General features: G+C 40.0%; 1 protein-coding gene across 2 annotated transcripts in view; it reads right to left on the bottom strand.

Annotated features, from left to right (window-relative positions):
- Asxl1 (ASXL transcriptional regulator 1) overlaps window positions 1-23,342 on the bottom strand; it is a 60,643-nt gene that overhangs the window by 32,681 nt on the left and 4,620 nt on the right. For both annotated transcript variants that reach the window (XM_052183962.1, XM_052183963.1), the window contains exons 2-3: window positions 21,467-21,549; window positions 17,137-17,245 (exon numbers count right to left, since the gene is read on the bottom strand). In XM_052183962.1, the coding sequence (XP_052039922.1) occupies window positions 17,137-17,245; window positions 21,467-21,549 (192 nt within the window). The remainder of the gene's footprint in view (window positions 1-17,136; window positions 17,246-21,466; window positions 21,550-23,342) is intronic.

Genomic DNA, 23,342 nt, shown 5'->3' with positions numbered 1-23,342 from the left:
AGGTCCAAAACTCTTTTCTGGGTACCAAGCACACATGCAGTATAGACAGACATACTAGTAAAACATACATACATATATCTCATATCTCATCTCCTCTCTCTCTCTCTCTCTCTCTCTCTCTCTCTCTCTCGCGCGCGCACACACACACACACACACACACCAGCCCCCATAACTATACAGAAAAAAAAGAACGCAAATCTACAGCCTGCAAAATAGCTGTTAGAAGTCAGGGTTCAAAGAATCACTTCGGCTCAAGCCTTTAATCCCAGCACCTGGGAGGCAGAGGCAGGCAGATTTCTTAGTTCAGAGCCAGCCTGGTCTACAGAGTTCCAGGACAGCCAGGGCTACACAGAGAAACCCTGTCTTGAAAAGCCAAAAAAAAAAAAAAAAAAAAAACCTCAAAATCTGAACTTCCATTTTAAAAGTATAGATTCTAAATAAGGTCACTGTCTCCAAGTAGTTCAGGAAGATGACTAAAAGCCAAGCAGAAAGGCAGCTAGAGAACAAACAAACCAGACAGGCTCAACTGAAACTTAAATCACTATCCTAATGAAAAACTTCTCACTTGGGAAAACAAACCCCAAGGTTACAGATGTAATTCAACTGATAAGTGTTTGCTTAAAATGCATAGTACCATGGGTGTGAGGCCCAACATCATATAAAATGGGCAATGGTAGTACAAACCTGTAATCCCAACACTCTGAAGGTATGGGAAACTCAGAGTTTGAGGGCAGCCTAGACAACATAAAACAAACCTGGGAAACAAAGAGACACTGGCACAAACATAAACAATTCTTAAAAAACAAAACAAAACATAGGGCTGGAGAGATACCTCAGCGGTTAAGAGCACTGACTGTTCTCCCAAAGGTCCTGAGTTCAAATCCCAGCAACCACATGGTGGCTCACAACCATTCGTAAAGAGGTCTAACGCCCTCTTCTGGGGTGTCTGAAGACAGCTACAGTGTACTTATATATAATAAAATCTTAAAAAAAAAAAAACAAAAAAAAAAACAACAAAACAAAAAACAACCTCACAGACTGTAATAAAAAAAGAACAGGCTGAACATGGTAGTGCCCTGCCTGTTCATCTCAGCACTTGAGAAGCAGAAGTTCAAGGTCATTCTTGGCTACACAGCAAGTTTAGACCAGCTAGACCTAAGGCCCTGTCAAAAAACACCAAGTCAAAATAAAATAAATAAAAATAATAAAATAAAAAGGTTAAGCATGGTGATCTCTGCCAGTGATAACACTCTGGATGCAGATACAGGAAGATCAAGAGCTCAGTCTCACCCTGAGGGGGAAGGGGGGAGACACAGAGAACAAGGGTAAGAAGACACAGCAGAAGAAAGAAGTGTATCAAGTTAGCAAGGCTGACATGAAGAACGTTTAAAATGTCTTTATTCTGGCTCCTTTTTTCAGAACCTAGTCTCATGGTGAAGAAGAGCAGCAGTGGGGCTGGAGCACACTTGGGCAGATCGGGGAGCAGAACGCTCGACTGCTCTCTCTCCTTTTCCTTCTCAGTCCAGGGCCCCAGCCCAAGCATGGTGCCATGCACATCACATGCAGAGCCATCTCCTCTCTTTAACTAGGTCTGGAACACTCAGCACAGCCAGGTGTCTCCTAGATGACTGTAAACCCAGTCAAGTTGACAACGAAGATTAACCACCCCAAGAAGTATGGAAGACAGAATGGGAAGGTCGGACATGGTGAAATATGACCCTTAGAACAAGTAGCTACAATTCAAAGGTGTGGGTCTCCCAAGAGTAATTTATTCAAACACACACAACAAACTTCACAGCACTAAAAACAAAAAGGTTAAAGCAAACATTAAAAACTGCTTTAAGCCAGGCATGATGGTACATGCCTTTCCTAGCACTTGGGAGGCAGTTTGTGAGTTTGATCCACATAGTTCTAGAACAGCTAGAGCTAGATGAGACTCTGTCTCAAAAGAAAAAAAGAAAAAAAAAAAGAAAAAAAAGTGGCTGTAAGTAACAGCAATAGAAAGTAGACAACTTTCACTGTGAACTACAAATCACTACACACTCAGATGTCTGAGGGCTTACTGCTCTAATAGAGGATCTGAGTTGGCCCTCAGCACCAACATGGTAGCTCAAAACCATCTGAAGTCCATGAGATTTTATACCTTCATGGTGCACAAATATACCTGCAAAGCACTCATATATAATGTAAATAAATCTAAAACATCTAAGAAACAACAATTAAAACCAAATCATTAGACACTGAAATACCATCAAGGGGAAGAGGCCATCATCCATGAGAAATTAATCCAAAACAGGAGCCTTAGGATACAACAAGTAGCTTGTACTACAAGAGTTCTCTAAAGGATGCTCACAAAAACAAAACAAAGTCAACAGAGGAGGAACAAATGGACTATGAACAGCAGTGGGAATCTGCTGAGATTGGCAGTGTTTCAACTCAAGTACTAACAATTTTTCCCTCAGCAACAGAGATTAGAGCAAGTATTTGGTGTTTGCTAATACTATCAGAGTTATACACAAGTATTACCACTGAGTTATGAGAAATTTCTTATTTTCTGGTGATTCTGGGGACCAAACCTAGAAAATATACACATAGAGTACCACAGTACAGAAAGACAGAAAATAGCCATAGTATTAAAGAAACCAACACATTCAAAACATCTGACTCCACAAAGTTGTCGCCTGGCATGCATGTGCGTAACGGTGCACCCCCCACCCATCCACCCACAAACCCCTTCCTTTCTTATATACTAGTAATAGTGATTACATTCTTTAAAATGAAAAGAAAATCTTACTAGTGTAATAGAACAAATATTCACCACAGATTACTATCAGAAACCATATGAATCAGGAGACAAGGAATTTAATACCTTTGAAATGTTCAAAGGAAAAAAATGCTCAACTTAGCAGGATTTTCTTATTTAGTTACAAGAATCTTGGCTAGGGAGATGGCTCAGCACACTAAAGTACTTGCATCTAGCTTGTGAAACTGAGCCCCCTAAGACTTATGTGATAGAAAAGAACCAAATCCTGCAAGTTGTCCACTAAATGTGCATGCTTATACACACACACACAACCTATAAAGGGGTTAAATGGAAGAGTATTACATGGATCTTGCATTTTCATGACATGGTATATTTTTTGTTTGATAACTTCATAGTTGTTTATCAGGCAAGCTCTGAGAAACGTAGAACTAAAATTAATAAGCTAACTGTAACAAGAGAACAGATTACCTAGGAAAACAGGTACACAGGATAGATTTAAACTCAATCATAACAATTACATTAAAGTCCAGAGGCAGGGCTCAATGGTTAAGAGTACTGGCTGTTCTTCTAGAGAAACCATGTTCAATTCCAAGAACCTGCATGGCAACTGACAACCATTTATAACTTGGGGTTGGGGGTGGTAGTGATGATTCCATGCCCTCTTCTGGCTTCTAATGTTACTGCATGTAAAATAACAGGCAAAACAGCCATACACATAAAATAAAAATAAAGGTGAAAAAAGATTAACCGTTCAAGAGCTGGAGAGGTGGCCCAGTGGTTAAACCTGCTTTCTGATCTCCCAGAGAATTTGGTTCTATTCCCAGCACCCATGTTGGGGAGCTCACAACTACTTCTCCCTCCAACTTCAGGGGAATTCAATGCCTCTGACCTCCAAGGTACTGACACTCTATACAAAGACACACATGCATACACATATCTTAAAAGGGGAGGGATGTCTGGAGAGATGACTTTGTGGTTAAAAACACTTGCTTCGAGCTGGGAGGTGGTAGTATATACTTTTAATCCCAGAACACGGAGGACAGGGGTGAACTGGTCAGCCTGGTCTATGTAACTAGTTCTAGGACAGCCAAGACTATATAAAGAAACCTGTCTCCAAACGGGAGAAAAATAAAACTTGTCAACTCAGGTTCAGTTCCTTATAGCCACATGGTGGCTTAAAAACCATCTGTAACCAGGGGAATCAAAAGATTATGGAACACATGATTCTACTTAAATGATATTCTAAAAAAGCAGCAGTGCATGGGCAAACTATGAACTGGTAGTGCTATAGGATAAGGGACTGCTCTATAAACTAAACTAAGATAGTAGTTATATGGCTGCATTTGCTTGTGACAGCATAAGGTTCTACACTGAATGGGGTGAACTTTACTACAGTAACTTTAAAGGTGGAGAGACAAGCATGCAGCACCAATACTTACTATAGCAACTCCACTTGATGCTCTAACAGCAGACATTCAAACTGTACTAAAATACAAAGAAATGAACACCTCAGATCTATACATTTAAACGGGTTAATTTCACTATACACTAATTACATCAATATAAGAATAAAAGGAAAACCAGTGACTTCAAATGCACAGTACTCAAGCTGCAGAGCAAGAGGCATTCTTACACTGCTGGGGAGAGAATACATTCACACAGCTGCTTTGGAAACCCAGCTGGACCACTCAGCTTTCAGTTAAGAAAGAACAGTGACCACTTGGCCTCACTTTGGAAACACACACACCATAAAGAAACCAATACACTCCTGTACAGAGAGACATGCATTCAGTGCAACAATTTGCTGAAACAGCCAAATACAAGTGTACAACAGACCAACCATGAGTCACACAAGACAGTATACACTATAAAGTATTCCAACTAAATGCGTCAACACAGATCAAGCTCAGAAATGTCAAACAAAAACAAGTCAGAAAAAAAAAAGTATGACAGAAATATTTTTAAAAGCAAGGAACCTGGGCTGGAGAGATGGTTCAGTGGTTAAGAGCACTGACTGCTCTTCCAGAGGTCCTGAGTTCAATTCCCAGCAACCACATGGTGGCTCACAACCATCTGTAATGAGATCTGATGCCCTCTTCTGGTGACTCTGAAGACAGCTACAGTGTACTTATTTAAAAAAAAAAGTAAGGAACCCTTAGGTTTACAGTCAGTAATGCACACATGTGAGCGGACCTAAACCAAAACAAAGGGAACTTCGCTGGCAGAGAGCTTGCCTACCTGCCTCCAGTGCACTAAGACCTGGGTTCTTTTCTCACATCTATAATCCTACTATCCTACTTTTCCCACATTTATAATCAGGACGTTCAGGAGGACAAGGTCATCCTTAGCCACACAGCAGTATCAAGGCCAGGCTGAGATGCATGAGAGCAGGTCTTGTTATAAAAGAAATCTGAATAGTTACAATCTGAACCAGGGAGGGAAAGGCGTGGGCTCCAAGGACTCAATGCTTGGGCTGTCAGGCATGAGTAGACTCGTAGACTCAAAGGTGCTTCCCCCATCTGCTATTTCTTTTTAAAGACACAAGCTTTGTATATACTTTAAGTTACATATTTTCCAAGAAAACCGAAACAATAAAAGCACTCAGTGTACTACTACTGTTCATGGTGGTTCCTACCTCTAATCCCAACACTAGCTAGAAGGATACATGTTCAAAGCCAGCCTAGGCTATGATATATTACAAGTTTTTGTTTTCAGCAGTAAACAAAACACCAGGTCCAGTAGGTCCTACAAACATATTCTATCATAAAGAATATCTTAAAGATACTGCGCACAACATCAAGAAGGGGACACCACCAAAACTATACAAAGTTTTAAATCAGAGTTATCATAGATATCTATATGAAATTTACAAAATTCGGATATAAAATCCATAATAAATTATAAACTTAGCCATAGATTCATGAAAAGAAAACTATATTGAGGTTAGTCTAGGAAAGCAAGTATACTTCAGCATTCAGTTATTACCAAATTAAAGAAAACAAATTGTGATTCATTTACTCACAAATAATTCCCAAGTGTCTACTTTTCCCCTAAAGTCTAGAAGGATATAATAGACTGAATTACAAATCCTTCCCTGTGGTAGTTTGAGTTAAAACAGCTCCCATAGGCTCATCTATTTGAATGCGGTCACCAGGAACAGTTTTGAAAGGATTAGAAGGACTATAAACTGGTGGGGCCTTGTTGGACAAAGTGCTACTGTAGTGGGCAGGCTTTGAGGCTTTTCTTTTGAGATAGGGTTTTACTATTTGCTCTGGCTATCCTAGAACTTACTATATAGACCAGACTAGCCTCAAACTCCCAGAGATCCACTTGCCTCTGACTCCTGCATGCATCACCAAGCCTGACCCAAGGCTCTGAGGTTTCAAAAGCCCATGACAAGTTGTCTCTCTGCCTATGGATCAAGACATAAAGCTCTCAGGTACCACTCAAGTGCCTGCCATCATCATGCTCCCTGACATAATGACAATGAGCCAAAACCTCTGAAACTGTAAGCAAGGCCCCAATAAATGCTTTCTCTCTTACAAGATTTGTCTTGGTCTCTTTATGGCACTAGAATTAATGCCTAAGACATTCCCTTATGGACGTTTATACTCCAATCAAAAGAGATCAATGCATAACACACAGTCAGATTGTGATGAATGCATAGGGGGAAAATGCAGCCGGATGTTTGGTGGAGGAAATGGGGAAGGAGGGACAAAGGAGGAAAGGAAGGAGAGGAAACTGAAGTCAGGATGTAATATATGAAAGAAAAATAAGACGTAAGAGAATGGTGTTTGAGATGAAAGAGCAGAGGAAAAGGCCCTGAGAGGAAGAATGCCAGTATGCTCAAGGCTCCCCATGAAGCCCAGAGCATTTAGGGAACAGTGAGCCAGTGAGCTGACATAATTAGGGTACTGTACTGCAGGCCACATTAGGGAATCTGACCTTTGTTATGAGTGAAGAAGGAAAATAGGACGGGAAGACTCGGAGTAGAGGAATGGTGTAAATCTGAGGTTTAGATTTGGCTCAGAACAACAAAAAACTTCCCCTATAGAGGTGCATCAATGCAAGGAACAAACCAACAACAACCACAAAAACCAAAACAGTTTTTATGTCAAAGGAAAGAAGACAGTTCACTCCTGAGGTAAGTATGAATGACTATGCCTCAGAGGAAGAATCTGTGCATCACTTCAAACCTCAAATCCTCATGGTTAGTTTCATAAATGGCCACTTAAAAGATGAAATTGCATTAATGTGTAGTCAAGACAGGGGTGGTTACAGCTGTGGGAAAAATAATCATGACATTAGTTTTCTGTATGTTAATTCTGAGATGCTATCACAAGTGCCACAGATACAGAATATGTACCTGAATATACAGAGAGCATACAGAGTACACAGAAGACCTATACTCACTCCCACTCAAGCACCAAGTATATAGGCATGAAGTTTTAAATCTCACCTGTCTCTGCTTCTGCAAGAGACAAGTAAGATTAAAAAAAAACACAAAGCAATGAAGTCTCCACCAAAGCCTCAACCAAGAGCCACTGATACTTAAGTCTGTGACATCAAAAGAACAGAGCAAGATAAGAGGTGTGAGCTATTACAGCTAAGTAAGACCTCTATATTATAAAACCTTTATGTAAAGTTTGTGTGTATCAAACCAAATACCTATACCAACCAGAACACCATAAACTAATTTCCCAGACGGCAATGTATATAATCTCACACACTCACTCTCACTCTCACTCTCTCTCTCTCACACACACACACACACACACACACACACACACACACACACACAGAGAGAGAGAGAGAGAGAGACAGAGAGACAGAGAGAGAGAGAGAGAGATTGTAAAAGCTTTGTTGGAAAATAAAAGATAAGGGAAGAAGGGAAGAACATATGAAAGATTAGGAATGAACATAACCGGTTTCTTTTGAGGTTAAGGGTGCACACAGTGGAGGCTTAAGTACACCATTTCATGTAGACTCTGCTGGATATTCCCTGCTACAGTTTCCCATTTTGACACTAAAAATTTCTATCCTGAATCAATTAATTTTGAGAAATGTTATTGTATTGTTATTTGAGGTTGGTATTGAATAACTATACTTACTCCTAGGACTTGAGAGGCTAAGGCAGAAGGATTAAGAGTTTGGGGCCAGCCTGGGTTACAGTAAGCTCCAGGCCATCATAGGCTGCACACTGGGACCATGTCTCAAAAGTGTTTTTACTCTTTTTTACCTGTGGTTCTGGAAATCAGACTCTGGGTTTTGTGTTAGCCAAGTTTTCTATCAATGAGTACATCCTCAGCCCCAAAAGCAAGGTAAAGACAATCTCCTTCATGTATTTTTCACTACATTTATCCAGCAGTTTTCCTTTTGAGGAAGGGTCTCACATAGCCCAGGCTAGTCTCAAATCTCTCAAGTAACTAAGTCCAGTTTTGAATTCCTGATTCTCCTGCTTCCACTTCCTGAGTGTTGTTGGGGTTTTAAGTGTGTTTCACCACATCCAGCTCAACAGATAAAACTTTTACTGTAACTACTATGATATAGCCAAAAGCAAAATAATAATATAGCATCTCTGCATCTAAGGCATAATCAGGAGAGATTATCAGGTACTCAAATTACACACACACAGAAATTGTATACTTGTGATAAGAAGCTTAGACCAGGGGACTGAAGAAATGACTCAGAGGTTAAGGCCACTTGTTGTTCTTGAACAGGACCAGAATTAATTCCTCACACAAGCATGGTAGTTCACATCCATCTGTAACTCCAGTTCCAGGGAATGTGATGCCCACTTCTGATCTCCGAGGGCACCAAGCATATATGTGGTACACACCCGGACATTCAGATAAAAGATTCATACATAAAATAAAAACTTAAGACCCTAGAAGAGAAATCCAATTTAGAGGCCAGAGAAAGTTCTGAGAAACAATATGAAGAGTTTGAAAGAGGAAAGCCTAAAAGTAGAAGTTTGAGACATCCAGAGAACTGAATGAAAGAAAGCCAGGAGTGTTGAGTGAGGTTTGGATCTTTACCAATGCTATGGGAACTACTGACAAGTGTCAAACAAAAATATTTCATGACCATAAGGTGTTTTGGGGGGAAAAAAACAACACCTTGACTGTCAAGTGGATTAAAAAGGTACAAAGCCGTTGTTTCTCAAAGGGTGAAGTAAGAGCAGAAGCTCAGACAGGAACTACTTTAGTCTTTAGTATGTGATGGTAAGTTTTAGTTTTCCAAGGGCTTTTTTTGATGGTTGTTGGTTTGTTTTTTTGAGACAGTTTCACTAGTTCCTGGTAGGCCTGGAATTCATTATATAGACTAGGCTAGTACTGAATGTAGAGATCCTCCTGCCTCTGTATCTGATTAAAGGGATACAACATCACACCTGGCTAAGTTTTTAAAACAGCATTTTTTTTTTCAGGTCATATAAGAAAAACTAGCATAAAGAATCATCTGTAAATAAAAGAGAAGATTAAAATAAACAATCAGCTGATATTAAGGCATACATTTCTAAAGCTACTAGTTCCTAAACAAAATATCCATTAATGTTCAAGCTTCTACTGCCCCATAATGCCCAAATAATTTGGAATTACTTCTCAAGCATCTGAGCACTGACACAATCAGCTAAAGCTTCATACTTCACACTCACGGATGCAGGAGGATGACTTGTTCTCCTTCTACTATATGGGTGCTGAGACTTGGCAGCAACCTTGCTGAGCCACTTCCCCTGTCCACTTAGCATCTTTTTAATGCCACTAATTCCTCTAATAATACCCTTCTTTTCTATTGCTTTAAATATGTACACTTTTCTGTCTATATGTTTTCTCTAATCTTTCTACTGATTTTCACTATAAATCTGGCTAAAAACTGCTAGCAAGGACCATACCAATCCTTTCCCAAAATAATCAGATTATTACTTTTAAGTTCAACTTCAAAGTCTCAGGACACTATAAAACATAAGATATATTCTTTGCCAGCCTAGAAAGTAAGAGGGAAGGACCAAAGAAGCCCCGAGAATATAAAAGGGGCAGTGGGATTCCTGGAGAATGGAGGATACAACAGGGTAAATAAAAGCCGGCTGCATTTACACTGAATGTAGTGGCATTTTCCTTCCTTTTTACTTCTTTTTCCCTTAAGATTTACTCTTATTTTGGCCCACAGTTGCTAATGGCAGTGGAACATAGGCAGATGTATAAAGTACCTGGTCACATTACATCAGTCAGAGGAGAACAAAGAATGTTTGTGAGTGCTCAGATAGCTTTCTCTCTCTCCCTTTTCCCTTCTCACCCATCTCCTTCAAAAGGACCTGGTTCTTACTTCACTTTCTACCATGTAGGTTTCTGGGGAGCCAATGCAAGTCATCAAGCTTGGTAACAAGGGTCTTTACTCACAGCGCCACTGTGCTGGCAGACCCCAGAAATGGTGGGATCTACTTTTAAAGTGATACTCCCCACCTCAATTAAGCCAATAAACGGAATCCCTCATAAGTATGTTCAGATGCTAAATATAAATAATCTTTCACAGATGTGCCTAGAAGCTTGTCTCTGAGAAGTTCTAGACCCTGTCAAATTAATGCCAACCACCATACCTTAGTTCTCTCGCACCAATTTTCCATGAGTTAGCTTTTCATCATTGTGGCCAGTTTTTGACAAAGTCCCAGAATTCCCAAATTCCACCTACACAATGAAAGGAATGAACCAACTCCCTGTAAGTTATTCTCTGACATCCACACATGCACCCTGTGGCATGCACATTACTAAACACAAACATCAGTAAGTAAATGTTATGCAGGTGGGTAGGGAGGTAAGTAGGTAGACACAGGGGCTGCGGTGATGGCCCAGTCATTAAAGCTCAAACTATTCATGCAGAGAACCCAAATGAGTTCCCAGCACCCACACTGATCAGCTCATAACCACTTGTAAATCTATTTTCACAGAAGCTAACAACTCTGACCTCATAGGCACCTGAACTCCTGATGCATATGCAGACACACATGCAGAATTAAAATATAACAACAAAATCTTATATTTAAAAAAAAAAGCAGCCGGTTGGTGGTGGCACACGCCTGTAATCCCAGCACTCCGGAGGCAGAGGCAGGCGGATTTCTGAGTTCAAGGCCAGCCTGGTCTACAGAGTGAGTTCCAGGACAGCCAGGCTACACAGAGAAACCCTGTCTCCAAAAAAACAAATCCAAAAAACAAAACAAAACAAAACAAAACAACAAAAAAAAAGCAGTTCATCAGTTCATCTCACCAAAGCACAAAACAGATTCTGAACAAGGCTCTGAAAACAGTCAACTTTGCTCTTGCTGGAAATCCTGACAACTATACACATCCCTTTCTGATAGGCATTGTCAAGCACTCAAATGTTTTACCAACTGAGGAGAGGTCAAGACCTCCATCAAGACTGAGCTGTTACTTCAGCTAACCAGAGCAAATGGTACCAATCTAAAAGCATTCTAAACAGACCACCTACAGCAGAGTATTGTGTGATCACAAGTGTCAGTAGGGCCAGTGAGATGGCTAAGCAAGGCAACTGTTTGCTGTACAAGTCCAACTGTGGCAGTATGAATAAGAATGACCCCCACAGGCTCAGATATCTGAATACTTGACCCACAGCTGGTAGACCTATTTGGCAAAAATTAGGACCTGTGGCCTTGTTGGAGGAGGTGATTCACTAGGAGTAAGCTCTGAGTTTCAAAAGATTCAGACCATTATTAGAATGTCTCTATCTCACTTACTTATGAATAAAGATGTGAGCTTTTAGCTACTGTTCCAACACCATGCCTGCCTGCCTGCCTACCTGCTGCAATGCTCACTGCCATTAATGGTAATGACCTTCCAAAACTGAAAGCCCCAAACAGCCTTTCTTTTATAAGCTGTTTTGGTCATGGTATCTTATCATAACAATAGAAAATTAAGTAAGATACCAACTGCTTAGGTTTGATCCCCAGAACACACATAAAAGTAGAAAGAGAAAAACAATCTCACATAATTGCTCTCTCACCTCAAGTACAACTGAAAACAACTGAAAAAAGAAGTCAGTAGTCAATAATGCAAACGCATCACAGAGAACAGGAAAGAAAATACCCATAGCTAGCTTACTTTTCATACAGAAAGACGTTATAATGGTAGGCAGTCTTACTGATGTTTAAGCCAGAAAGCACTCAAGAGATCTAAGGTTCACAGAATATGGCTTAGGAGCTTAAGTCATTGCTTAAGTGCTAACAGTAGAAACCACAAGAAAAGACACTCCAGTCCCTCATTATTGTTTCAATCACAGCAATTGAAATCTCCATTTATACGCCCATTTTATAACATAAAAGGGCTTTCCATATTTTTGTGCTATCAATTTGAACTCTGTAGTGTTACACTGCAAGTTAACGTACAAAGTGCCTGGCTAAAACCCTGACCTTGATGGACTGCTCATCCAATCCTCTAGCTTTGTTTTTGAGACATGGTCTTGAGAGCCTCAAACCTTCTGTAGCCAAGGATGACCTTGACCCCCCCCCTCCTACCACCTCCACACTCTAGGTCTAAGATTACAAGGCATGTGCATCAATCACCATGCCCTGATTCCAAGGCGGTAGGCACTGACACACACTAATCACTCTTCTAACATTCAACTAAAGCAAACAGTAAGAAATGTCACAAAATTTAATGACAATCTAAAAATTCAAACCAACCAGGCATAACAAAAGTGCTCATCTCAGGATCTGAAAATTGTTAAGATAATGTTACCACACTCAAGTCAGCTGATTTATGTATTTCCTCTTGCTTATTTCCATTTCTGTTATAAACAGAATGTGTAGCTTTTAGGTTTTTTTTTCCTCCTTGTTCAGCAAGTTAATGTCTAAGAATATTTTTTTCTTGCCCCCAGTGGAACAATTCTACCTAAAGAACTGCTATGAAAGAGTCTGCTGACATTAGAAATCAATCTTGAAGCTGGAGAGAGATGGCTCCCCAGATACAAGCACTTACTGATCTTGGAGAGGACTCCAGTTCAATTCCCAGTACCTACATGGCAACTCCTGAGAGTCTTTCACTCTAGTTCTAGGGAATCCAATGTCCTCTTCTGGCCTCTGCATCAGGTAGGTATACGCATGATACACAGATATGTATGCATACAAAACACTACACACATAAAGTAAAATACAAACTATGTCTTTGTTGGAGCTAAGAAAATGGCTTAGTAGGTAAGAGCATGACTTGCTCTTGCAGAAGATCCAAGTTTGGTTCTCAGGGATTACATGACAGCTAGCTCACAACCATCTGTAAGTCTAGTTCTTGGGAATCCTGTCCTTTTCTAACTCTTGTAAGCTCTAGGTATACAAATGGTGTCCTCACAAACATACAGAGAAACACTAATACAACAAAACCAAAGCTTAAAAAAAGAAAAGTCAGCAGAGCTGTTTTGGCACCCAGCACTCTGGTGGCAGAAGCAAGCAGATTCTTCAAATTCCCAGTCTACAGAGTAAGTTTCACAACAGCCAGGGCTATACCTAATGAACCCTGTCTAACAAAGGAAGGAAGGAAGGAAGGAAGGAAGGAAGGAAGGAAGGAAGGAAGGAATGAAGGAAGAAAGGAAGGAAGGAAGGAGGGAGGGAGGGAGGGAGGGAGGGAGGGAAGGAGGGAAGGAAGGAGGGAGGGAGGGAAGGAGAAGAAACTTTGCAACTTAAATAAAATTGATATTTTGAGAGATATCAAGAAACTTAAAAGATATTTTGGAAGACAAAATGGCCAAAGGCTGCAAAACTGAAGAAAAACTTTCTTTTAAACTAGCATATTAAGACCAGGGTTCTAGTCCCTAACTCAGCTGTTAGTTTTGTCATACAGAGAGATGAATACAGATCCAGTATTATACATGCTGGAGCTCCATTTTCTATAAGGTGAAAATAGACTGGATGACTTGACATTTCTCCCTTCATTAAAAACTTCAGGATTTTAGGCATTAGAAAGAATGTCATCTTTTCCCCATAAAAGTTACAGAACTACAAAAGGTATTGTCTAAATACATTGTTGCATTTTAAATGAGTTTTTTACACCCCAACAATCAAAACAATTATAGTTCAAACTCTACAAAGGAGTAATATTATTTTTAAAAATACTTAAAATGTTTAAGTTCTTTATTATAGTACTTTTAGAATACTTATTTATTGAGGAGAGGGTGTGTGCACGTGTATGCCACATCTATGGGGCAGCACTGTGAAGATGAGAGGACAACCTGCAGGAGTCAGCTCTCTCCTTCCACCGTGGTGATAAGGAAAGGTGGCGAGCAACTTTTACTTGCTAAGCCATTAGCTTAGCTGACTTAATATTACATCTTTCTTTAGCAATTAAAAGAAACCAGATGTGGCCGCAGTCTGAGAAAGAAAAACTAACTCTAACTCCTAATGTCAGCAGATTCTTAAAACAGATTTTGGTAGAACTGTTCCTACAAGGGTAAGAAGAAAAACTACATTCTTAAGATACTAACTCAAACAGAAAAAAGAACATAAACAAACATGCTGTTTATCACAGAAACAGGTAGGAGAAAAATATATGAAGTAGCTCAAGACTGTGTCAGTTAAGACACCATCAGAACAGACCCCAAGCAGCAAGATGTGGCCAGGCTTCCTTCCAGGTCAGGACACTGGCAAGTGTAAAGCCAGCTTTGAGATGGTTGAGAAGCACACTTGAGGCGTGGCTACCTAAAGGACAGTTAGGAACCAAGCAGAAGTGGTAGGAGAGCAGCTGGAGTAGAAGAGAGCCAACTAGGAGCCACATTATCTAATTTGCATTTTAAAATAGACCACGGTTTGCTATGTATCTACTGAAACTCAAAATGGACTCTGACACTGCTTTTCAAATGGTAGTGGTTATGATTTTTTTCCTAACTAAAATCCAGACATACTCTATATTCATTCTTTCCTTTGTATTAATGATAGATACATCAATAATTCTGAACTGCTAATATGGAGCTTTTGATTATAGCTATAACATTGTAAGAATGCCACAATTAAGCCAGCACTTAGGAGGCAGAGGCAGGTAGAACCCTGAATTTCAGTCCAGCCTAATCTAATTGAGGGCCACCTGGGATACAAAGAGAAACCCTATCTCAAAAAAACAAATAAAAAATAAAACAAAAACAACAACAAAAACCCAAACCCAAAAAGAATGCAACAATTATCTTTTTTAATTTACCCCCTTTGCTTTTTCCTCTAATGAAAATTGCAAGTGGACTGACATACCGCCCCAGCCATATTCTACAGTTAACTGCGTCTCCATCCTAAACTGCTCATTGTGTTATGCTTGTATACAACTATAAACACACGTGTTCAGGTGTGCCCTCAGAGAGGCCAAAGAACACCACCTGTTCTGCTTTCTCACTTTCCATGTCATTCCCTTAAGATTCAGTTTCTCACTCATCCTATAGCAACATATCCCAACCATCTTCCTGTCTCTAACCCAACAAAGTGTTAGGGTTACAGTCAGGCATTTATCCCTTAAGATTCAGTTTCTCACTCATCCTATAGCAACATATCCCAACCATCTTCCTGTCTCTAACCCAACAAAGTGTTAGGGTTACAGTCAGGCATTTAAATCATGCCTAGGGTTTGTTTGTTTTTGAAAGATTTATTTATGTGTATGTGTACACTGTCATTCTCTTGAGACATACAAGAAGAGGGCATAAGATCCCATTACAGATGGTTGTGAACCATCATGTGGTTGCTGGGAGTTGAACTCAGGACCTCTGGAAGAGCAGTCAGTGCTCTTCACTGCTATTCTACCCCCTTTTAAAATGTTTTATTGATTGTGAATTTCATATCATGTACCCCAATCCCACTCATCTGTTATTCCTTCGTACCTACCCTATGATCTTGCAATGAACCCCCCCTCAAAGAAAACAAAAATAAAAACAAAACAAAAAACATCTTGTGGAAGCTATAGTGTGTCACACAATATATCCTCTTGTCCACACATCTTTACTTGTAAATGTTCATTACAATGAGTCATTGGTCTGTTATTGCCTTGCCACGTGTTATAGAAATCCTACAGCTTTGGTTCTGCAGCATCAGTCCTTTCACAAGTTCCAACAGTTCATAGATGGGGTAAATTAGATATAAGGATGGGTCAACTCAAAGCCCTGAATCTAGGCCTGGTCATGATGCACAGATCCCTGGATCTGTTTTGGTCAGTCCACCAGCACTCCTGCACCTCGTGCCACCAGGGCCAGCTCTTCTGCTTTGCCCAGGCAAGGGGCAGGGCCATCCACCAGAGCAAACTTTCCTTGCCACAGGTAGCGAGGGGTGGTGTATCTCTCCCATTGCCCATACCATGTGGTTGCTGGGAATTGAACTCAGGACCTCTGGAAGAGCAGTCAAATGCTCTTAACTGCTGAGTCATCTCTCCAGCCCCAATCCTTCTTTATTACCAAGATATTTTTCCATATTTGCAACATTGTAAAGGGAGGCATGGTGACAATCCCATGTAATCCCAGTACTTGTATAACAAAAGCAAAAGGATCCCATATATCAGACCAGTTTGAGCAATCCAATGAGTTCAAGGCCAGAATATACTACAAAGAAAGTCAGTCTCTTAAACAAGAACATTCTAAGAAATTAGAAGACAAAGCAATAAAAACTGGTATACTTTTCTAAAATTTCTAAAAGAATTCTAAAATTCTTTTTAGAAAAGGTGTGTGTATGAGAGAGAGAGAGAAAGAGAGAGAGCCCTATTTTCCTGATACCATAGCAGAGCTGAGTAGTTTTGACAGAGCCACTAGGTCGACAAAATCTAAACTATTTATATCAGTCCTTTATACAAAGTTTTCAGACTGTCATGTAAATGAGAGCCAAATATATCAGAAATGGTAGAAAAATAATTATTCATTTCAGTAAATAAGGTTTATTCTGAACTCCTCCTCCTTTGTAATTTAGTGTCACTTAATAAATGCTGATACTCACATTTCAGATACTTTACATAGAGTAGGTTCATTAGCGTTGCACAGTAATTCATCCCTGACAATATTATTACAAACAAAATCCTTACTAAAGCACACTTGTAATTATCACTACATATACTTATCTTTCAATTGCATAGGTCTACTAAGGTATATATATATACCTTATATATATATATATTCCAATATATACCTACATATACCAATATATAGACAAGCAAAGCTCAACAGAGAAATGATAGTTGATATAACTTAGTAACTTAATAGTCTATTAAGATTATAACATCTCAGAGTACCATTAAAGACCAAAACAGTGTTACTTGACTGCATATTAGGAAAGACAATCCATCAGCATCAATCCAAACCCACCAGGTTTCTCTTATGCACAAAGTTTTGAGGACCATTGCACTGAGAAATCATTTTACCTTGAGTGTGAAAAGACTAATCCGGCCAGGCAGTTTATAGAACAGCCCTTCGCCTCCTCTTGAGTTGGAATGCAGCATGGCATTGAGGCACGCGAGAGGGGATGTCCCACTGTAAAGGGGGAAAAGATGGAAATGGGTCACAAAAGTTGGTGTCTATTACCAAAAGTTCCTCTAATTAATTTCCAAACCAGGAAGTAAAGCAAGCAGAGCAGAAGTGATGATTTCACAAATCTATTATGAAAGCAGCAGGAGACAAATAACTGAAACTCACAGAAGTGCCGCTCAGAGTCTAGGCTGTGGTGCATAACAATTCAGAATACACACCAAACACATCTTTAGTGTTTCCTGACAATACAAACCAAGCTCTAAAAAAATTTAGAGACCATTCAACAGTTAAAAGTGCTTGGTGTGAGTCAGGTATGGTGGCATATATCTTTAATTCTAGCTGGCAGGAGGCAGAGAGTTCTGAACTTGAAGCCAGCCTGGTCTACAGAGTGAAGAAATCTATCTCCTGTCTTGAAGAAACAAAACCAAGAGTCAACTGGCTGCTTTCAGAGTACCAGACTTTGATTCTCAGTACTCATAGTGGGTGGCCCACAACACTGTTACCTATAGGCTATGCCCTCTTTTGGCTTCCAAGGGTAAACAATATATGCCATACACACAAATTAAAAATTAAAAAATTTCCAAGTCGTATGTTAACAAATTTTAAAGCACATATCTTAGCCAGGTGTGCCGTTCATTCTTATAACCTCAGCCCTCAAAAAGCTGAGCAAGGAGGGCAAAATCTGGACTTCATAGTCAGTTCCAGGCCATATTGGTTTCTATTGTGGGAATCTGCTCAAAAACTGAATCATAATACACATAAATTTTACATTAGGCACATGCCTTTAATCCCAAAATTCAGGAGGCAAAGGCAGGCAGATCTTTGTGTTTGAGGCCAGCCTGGTGTACAGAGTGAATTCCATGACAGCCAGTGCTACACACAAAAAAACCCTTTCTAAAAACAAAAACAAAAACTTTTACTACTACAAATGAGTTTTCTCAGCTGAGATTAATGGCACACACCTTTACTTTCAGCGTGAGAGACAGAGGTAGAGGCAGGCTGATCTCTGGGAATTTGAGTTTAGCCTGGGCTACATAGTAAGTTCCAGAGTAGCCAGAACTACTTAATAGAAGCCCCCACATCAAAAATAAAAATAAAAAAGGAACTGTTTTGATTTTGGTTCTTGGGACAGAGAGCTAACTCAGCAGTTAACAGGACTGGAGGTCAGTTTCCAGCATCCACAACTGGCCGCTTACAACAGTTATCAGTACCTCTGGCATCTGACACTTTCTTCTGGCCACCATGAGTTAATCTCCAGACCCCACACATATTACCTGCCACTAAGCCTGAAGATCTGAACCAACTCCTGTAAGTTCTTTTACCTCTATAGGCCTCCTCCCCAATATTCAAAAAGGGGGAGTAAAATGTAATAAACATTTTTTAATAAAAAACAAAAACAGGGTTTCCAGTATCTACACTGCAATATACATATCATGCCCGAACACTGCCACATAGCTTTATGAAAACACAAGTCTGAATGGCACTGGATCCTGATAATATGCCTATACTTTATTTTCCGCACTTAAATATTTTCGAAAAAAACCACCCATGATTTGATTTTTCTTTATTGTGAAAAGGAATGAGTCTCATCTACAGACTTCATTACAAAGAAAAAAGCCATCAAATGGAGTTAGCATAATGTTTAAATATCCAATTAGATAGTATATGAAGTTCCATGGTCCCTGCCACAATAGGTTAAAAATGACAACTTCATGAGACAGAGCATTTACTAATCTTAACACTGAAAAGGTGTCAAAACTAGACAAATGCCTTTTATCATTACATCTGTCACTAGAGTGTGAGTGTTAGGGTTTATCAGTGCATGTTTTCTTCCCTCTTTTTGCTATGTTTAAAACAAAAAGTATTGGGCTGGAGAGATGGCTCAGTGGTTAAGAGCACTGACTGCTCTTCCAAAGGTCCTGAGTTCAATTCCCAGCAACCACATGGTGGCTTACAACCTTCTTTAATAGGATCTGATGCCTTCTTCTGGTGTGTCTGAAGACAGCTACAGTGTACTCGTCATTTACATAAAATAAAGTTTAAAAAAAAAAGTAACTTAAGCCCTCATTTTTCAAAACTAGCAGCCTTAGTTTACATAGTGTTAAAAATAAATTAAATGTAAAAAAGTCATTTTAAAAAAATAATTCTACTTTGAAACACACTGGATGCTAAAAATAACTTTCAACAAAAAACAGTCACTAAAAGCAAGTGGGTACAAAATGTAGACCATCAAATGGCTGTCCTAGCATCTCCTACAAGGGATAAACGCTGGCAAGTCCTTCACACTATACCTCTCTACAATGACAGAGCTACCCACTCCTCCTGGCTGCTACCATTCCTAGAGAAACGAAAAGCACAAATAAGGGACTAGTTTACCTTCTATTGACAGAGTGATCCAACAGCAGGGAGGACATCAGCACGATGAAGAACAGCCCATGGGGGAAATAAAGCACAATTACCACACTGTAAAGCGCATAGCTACAAGTCAAATAGGCTGTAGGCAACCCTAAGCATCCACAAAACATTGAGAATATGCAACTAGAGAACTAACTTCTCTCATTTTAAATGGCTACAGTTTGATTAGCAATATACTACACCAACTGCTTAGGGCTGGGAGAAAAGCTTTCAATAAAGTGCTTGTCAAGCAAGCACTCAGACCAGACTTCACACCCAAAAAGCTACATGTTAAAATACCAAAACAAACAAACACACAAACTACAGCAGGCATGATAGCCAGGCACTTGCAATCCTGGTGCTGGGGAGACAGAGACAGGCTTGGTAGCAAACCAGCACAGCACAATTTGCAAACAATAGGTCAATAATAGACCCTTTTTCTCAAAAAGCAAGAAAAAATGACATCCAATGTTGTCCTCTCACCTAACATATACCATGCACCATGCACCTGCACATATATAAACATATATGCAATATCCCCCACAGACAAAATGCTGTTTGTTCCAAGTCCCCAAAAGGGACTGCTATTATATAGGCTCCTCCTTCCTCACTTAAATTAAAAGAAAGGCAGGTAGGGGAAATAGCTGGTGTAGTGGCTCAAGGTGTTAAGAGCATTAACTGTGCTTCCAGAGGACCGGGGTTCAATTTTCCAGTACCCATTAATAGCTCACAACTGTATGTAATTTCAGTTCCAGTTGTTCCAATGCCCTCTTCTGGCCTCCATAGGCACTAAATGCACACCATGCATATATATACACTAGTGTAAAACACACACAATAACAATAAAACAATTTTTTTAGCTGGGCAGTGGTAGCACATGACTTTAACTCAAGAATCCAGGAGGCAAAGGCAAGTAGATCTCTTGAGTTGAGGGCAGTCTGGTCTACAGAGTGTATTCCAAGACAGCCAAGGCTACACAGCAAAATCCTGTCTCAAAATAAATAGATACAGAGATAGATAGATAGATAGATAATAGATAGATAGAAAGAAAAAAGCAAAAAAGGAGAAATGCATATAATGATGAAACAAGAACTAAATTAAAGGCACCCCTGTTTTTCATGCCTTCAACTACTTCTGTGTTTTCTGTTGTTTCTCCAGGAAAACTACATTGTAAGAAAATTGTACAAATTCCTCAGTATATTTGTATCACAAGTAGCTAAATTAGCTACATGGGGATGGTAAGTGCCTGTACTCCCAGCAGTGAGAGGTGGAAACATGAGGGTCAGAAGTCAAGGCCAGCCCTTGGTTGAGCAGCAAATTGGCGCTGCCTAGGGCTACAGGAGACCATCTTAGACACAGGAGCGAATGGCTAAGTCCATGGGTAGCTAAGCTACAGGGCTTAATGCCACTGAGACCATTTTTCTTGGGTCAGAAAGCAAAAGATTTCAGTCCTGTGTATAGAAAGTAGAGAGAAAAGAGAAAGAATAGAGAAAAGATATTTGTTCCTTCTCTATTACCAAAACTTGTAAAACAAGAGTCTATGAGAAGGTCAGGCTGCAGTGAGACCTTACCTTAAAAAAAGAGTACTAGAAAATAAGAACCAAATTCTAGCTGTTAAGTCAAGACCTAGGTAAGGTCCTGTGAAAGATACTGTATTTCTGATGTTAATAAACGGATGTTCACTCACTACACTCTCACCCTCACAATACACTCCAGATATACCACCATTACATACACAACCACAGACAGACCAACAGGTGAACTTACTACTACAAATCAAAGGCACATGTCCTGTGAAGACCTCATTTAAACAATAAAAGCAATACAAACCTCATTTCCTTTAGTCCTTCTGCCTCTATGACCTGCAGAATCTGTTTTGGTGTCATTGGAGCATCCGAGTAGTTTTCTAACACCTGAAGAAACATAAATGTCCTGACTTCAGTGCAAAAACTTTCATTAGTCTGCAGCATGGCCTGCTATGAGGAGCTGTTGGTGCCAGATGAGATTTACCACAATCAATGATGTTGGAGCTATCGATATGGCTTGATGACAGAAGAGCAAGGCCCCAGTATGGCATTAAAATAATTACTTCAGATTCAAATCACATTTTTATAAGTATATTGAAAGATAACTACAGAGCCGGGCATGATGGCACACGCTTGTAATCCCAGCACTTGGGAGGCAGAGGCAGATGGATTTCTGAGTTCAAGGCCAGCCTGGTCTACAGAGTGAGTTCCAGGACAGCCAGGGCTACACAGAGAAAACATATCTCGAAAAAAAAAAACCAAAAAACCAACAACAACTACAAGACCTTAGTAGCTCCAAAAACTGCATAATTTAGTGTTGTTAAATATAGAATATATCTAAGGAACAGTGGCACATGCCTTTAATCCCAGCACTAAGCAGGTAGAGACAGTCAATCTCTGAGTTTGAGGCCAGCCTGGTCTACATAGTAATGAGGCCAGGGCTATACAGAAAAACCCTATCTGAAAAAGAAAGCAATCTATCAATCTATCTCCTGCATACATGTGTGTGTGTATATATGTATACATACACACATACACACACATGTGTATGTATGTATATCAGGTGTGGGGCATATGCCCTTAATCCCAGCACTTAGGAGGCAGGAGAACCTCTTGTGAGGCCTGTCTCAAAAAACAACAACAACAACAAAAAAATACTTCTGTAAAATAAATGAGAAGATTGAAGTTTACTAAAGGAACTTCCAGGCCAAGTTTGGTGGCACATGCCTTTCATCCCAACAGAAGCAGACAGATTTCTGTGGCTTCACGGCCAGCCCAGTCTATATAATGAGGTCAGAACCAGCCAAGCTACATAACAAAACCTTGCCTCCAAAAAAATTTTTGGACTAATTCCTATATCCTATATGTTCTGTTTTGTTCTGAGATAACCTAGACTAGCTCTGAACTTGCCATGTAGTCAAGGATGACCTGCAACTCCTAAGCCTGCTATCCCCACCTCCCAAGTGCTGGGATTCCAAGTGTGTGCCGTGACCAGCTTCAGTTCTTTTCCATTAAACCATGAAATTCTAGGGTTAACTGCCACAGTACTTTTTGTCACTCAACAAGACGATGCTGTAAGTTTTCTCTATGACTCACATAACAAACAATGAAAACCTAACGTCCTGCTTGTGTTAGTTCATCAGTAACTAAGTCTGTAACTAACGTTACTTCCTCAGCAATTTCACTAAGTTGAGCTGTTTCAGAAATGCTCCTCTCCTGATAGGAAAAGAACGTTGTCATTTCATTACCTCACCTTTGATGCATGTGCAGCTGCTGCAGGCACTGCAAGCTAGCAAGTATAACACCCAACTTCTCTCTGTCATTTATTAAAGTGGGGTGGGCAGGCAGGAAGTTCCAAAGGAAGGCTACGAAAAAACCTTATTGCCAGGCAGAGGTGGCGCACACCTGTAATCCCAGCACTTGAGAGGCAGAGGCAGGTGGATTAATGATCTTGAGGCCAGCCTAGTCTACAGAGTGAGTTCCAGGACAGCCATACAAAGAAACCCTGTCTCAAAAAAAACCCAAAAAGACCTTATCACTAAAGGAAGTCAAAGTTTGGAGACGGGAATACTAAACCGAACCTCCCATCTTTCCTCCTTAGCCTCTGTTAGTTTTTACACTACTCTTGTCAGTTACCAATACTGCTGATGACTCTGATCCTATCTACCTCTATCCCTGAC

This window comes from Apodemus sylvaticus, chromosome 5 (genome assembly GCF_947179515.1).
Source record: "Apodemus sylvaticus chromosome 5, mApoSyl1.1, whole genome shotgun sequence".
NCBI lineage: Eukaryota > Metazoa > Chordata > Mammalia > Rodentia > Muridae > Apodemus > Apodemus sylvaticus.
Note: the sequence above shows the minus strand (reverse complement) of the source record. Positions and strands in the feature narration are given on the sequence as shown.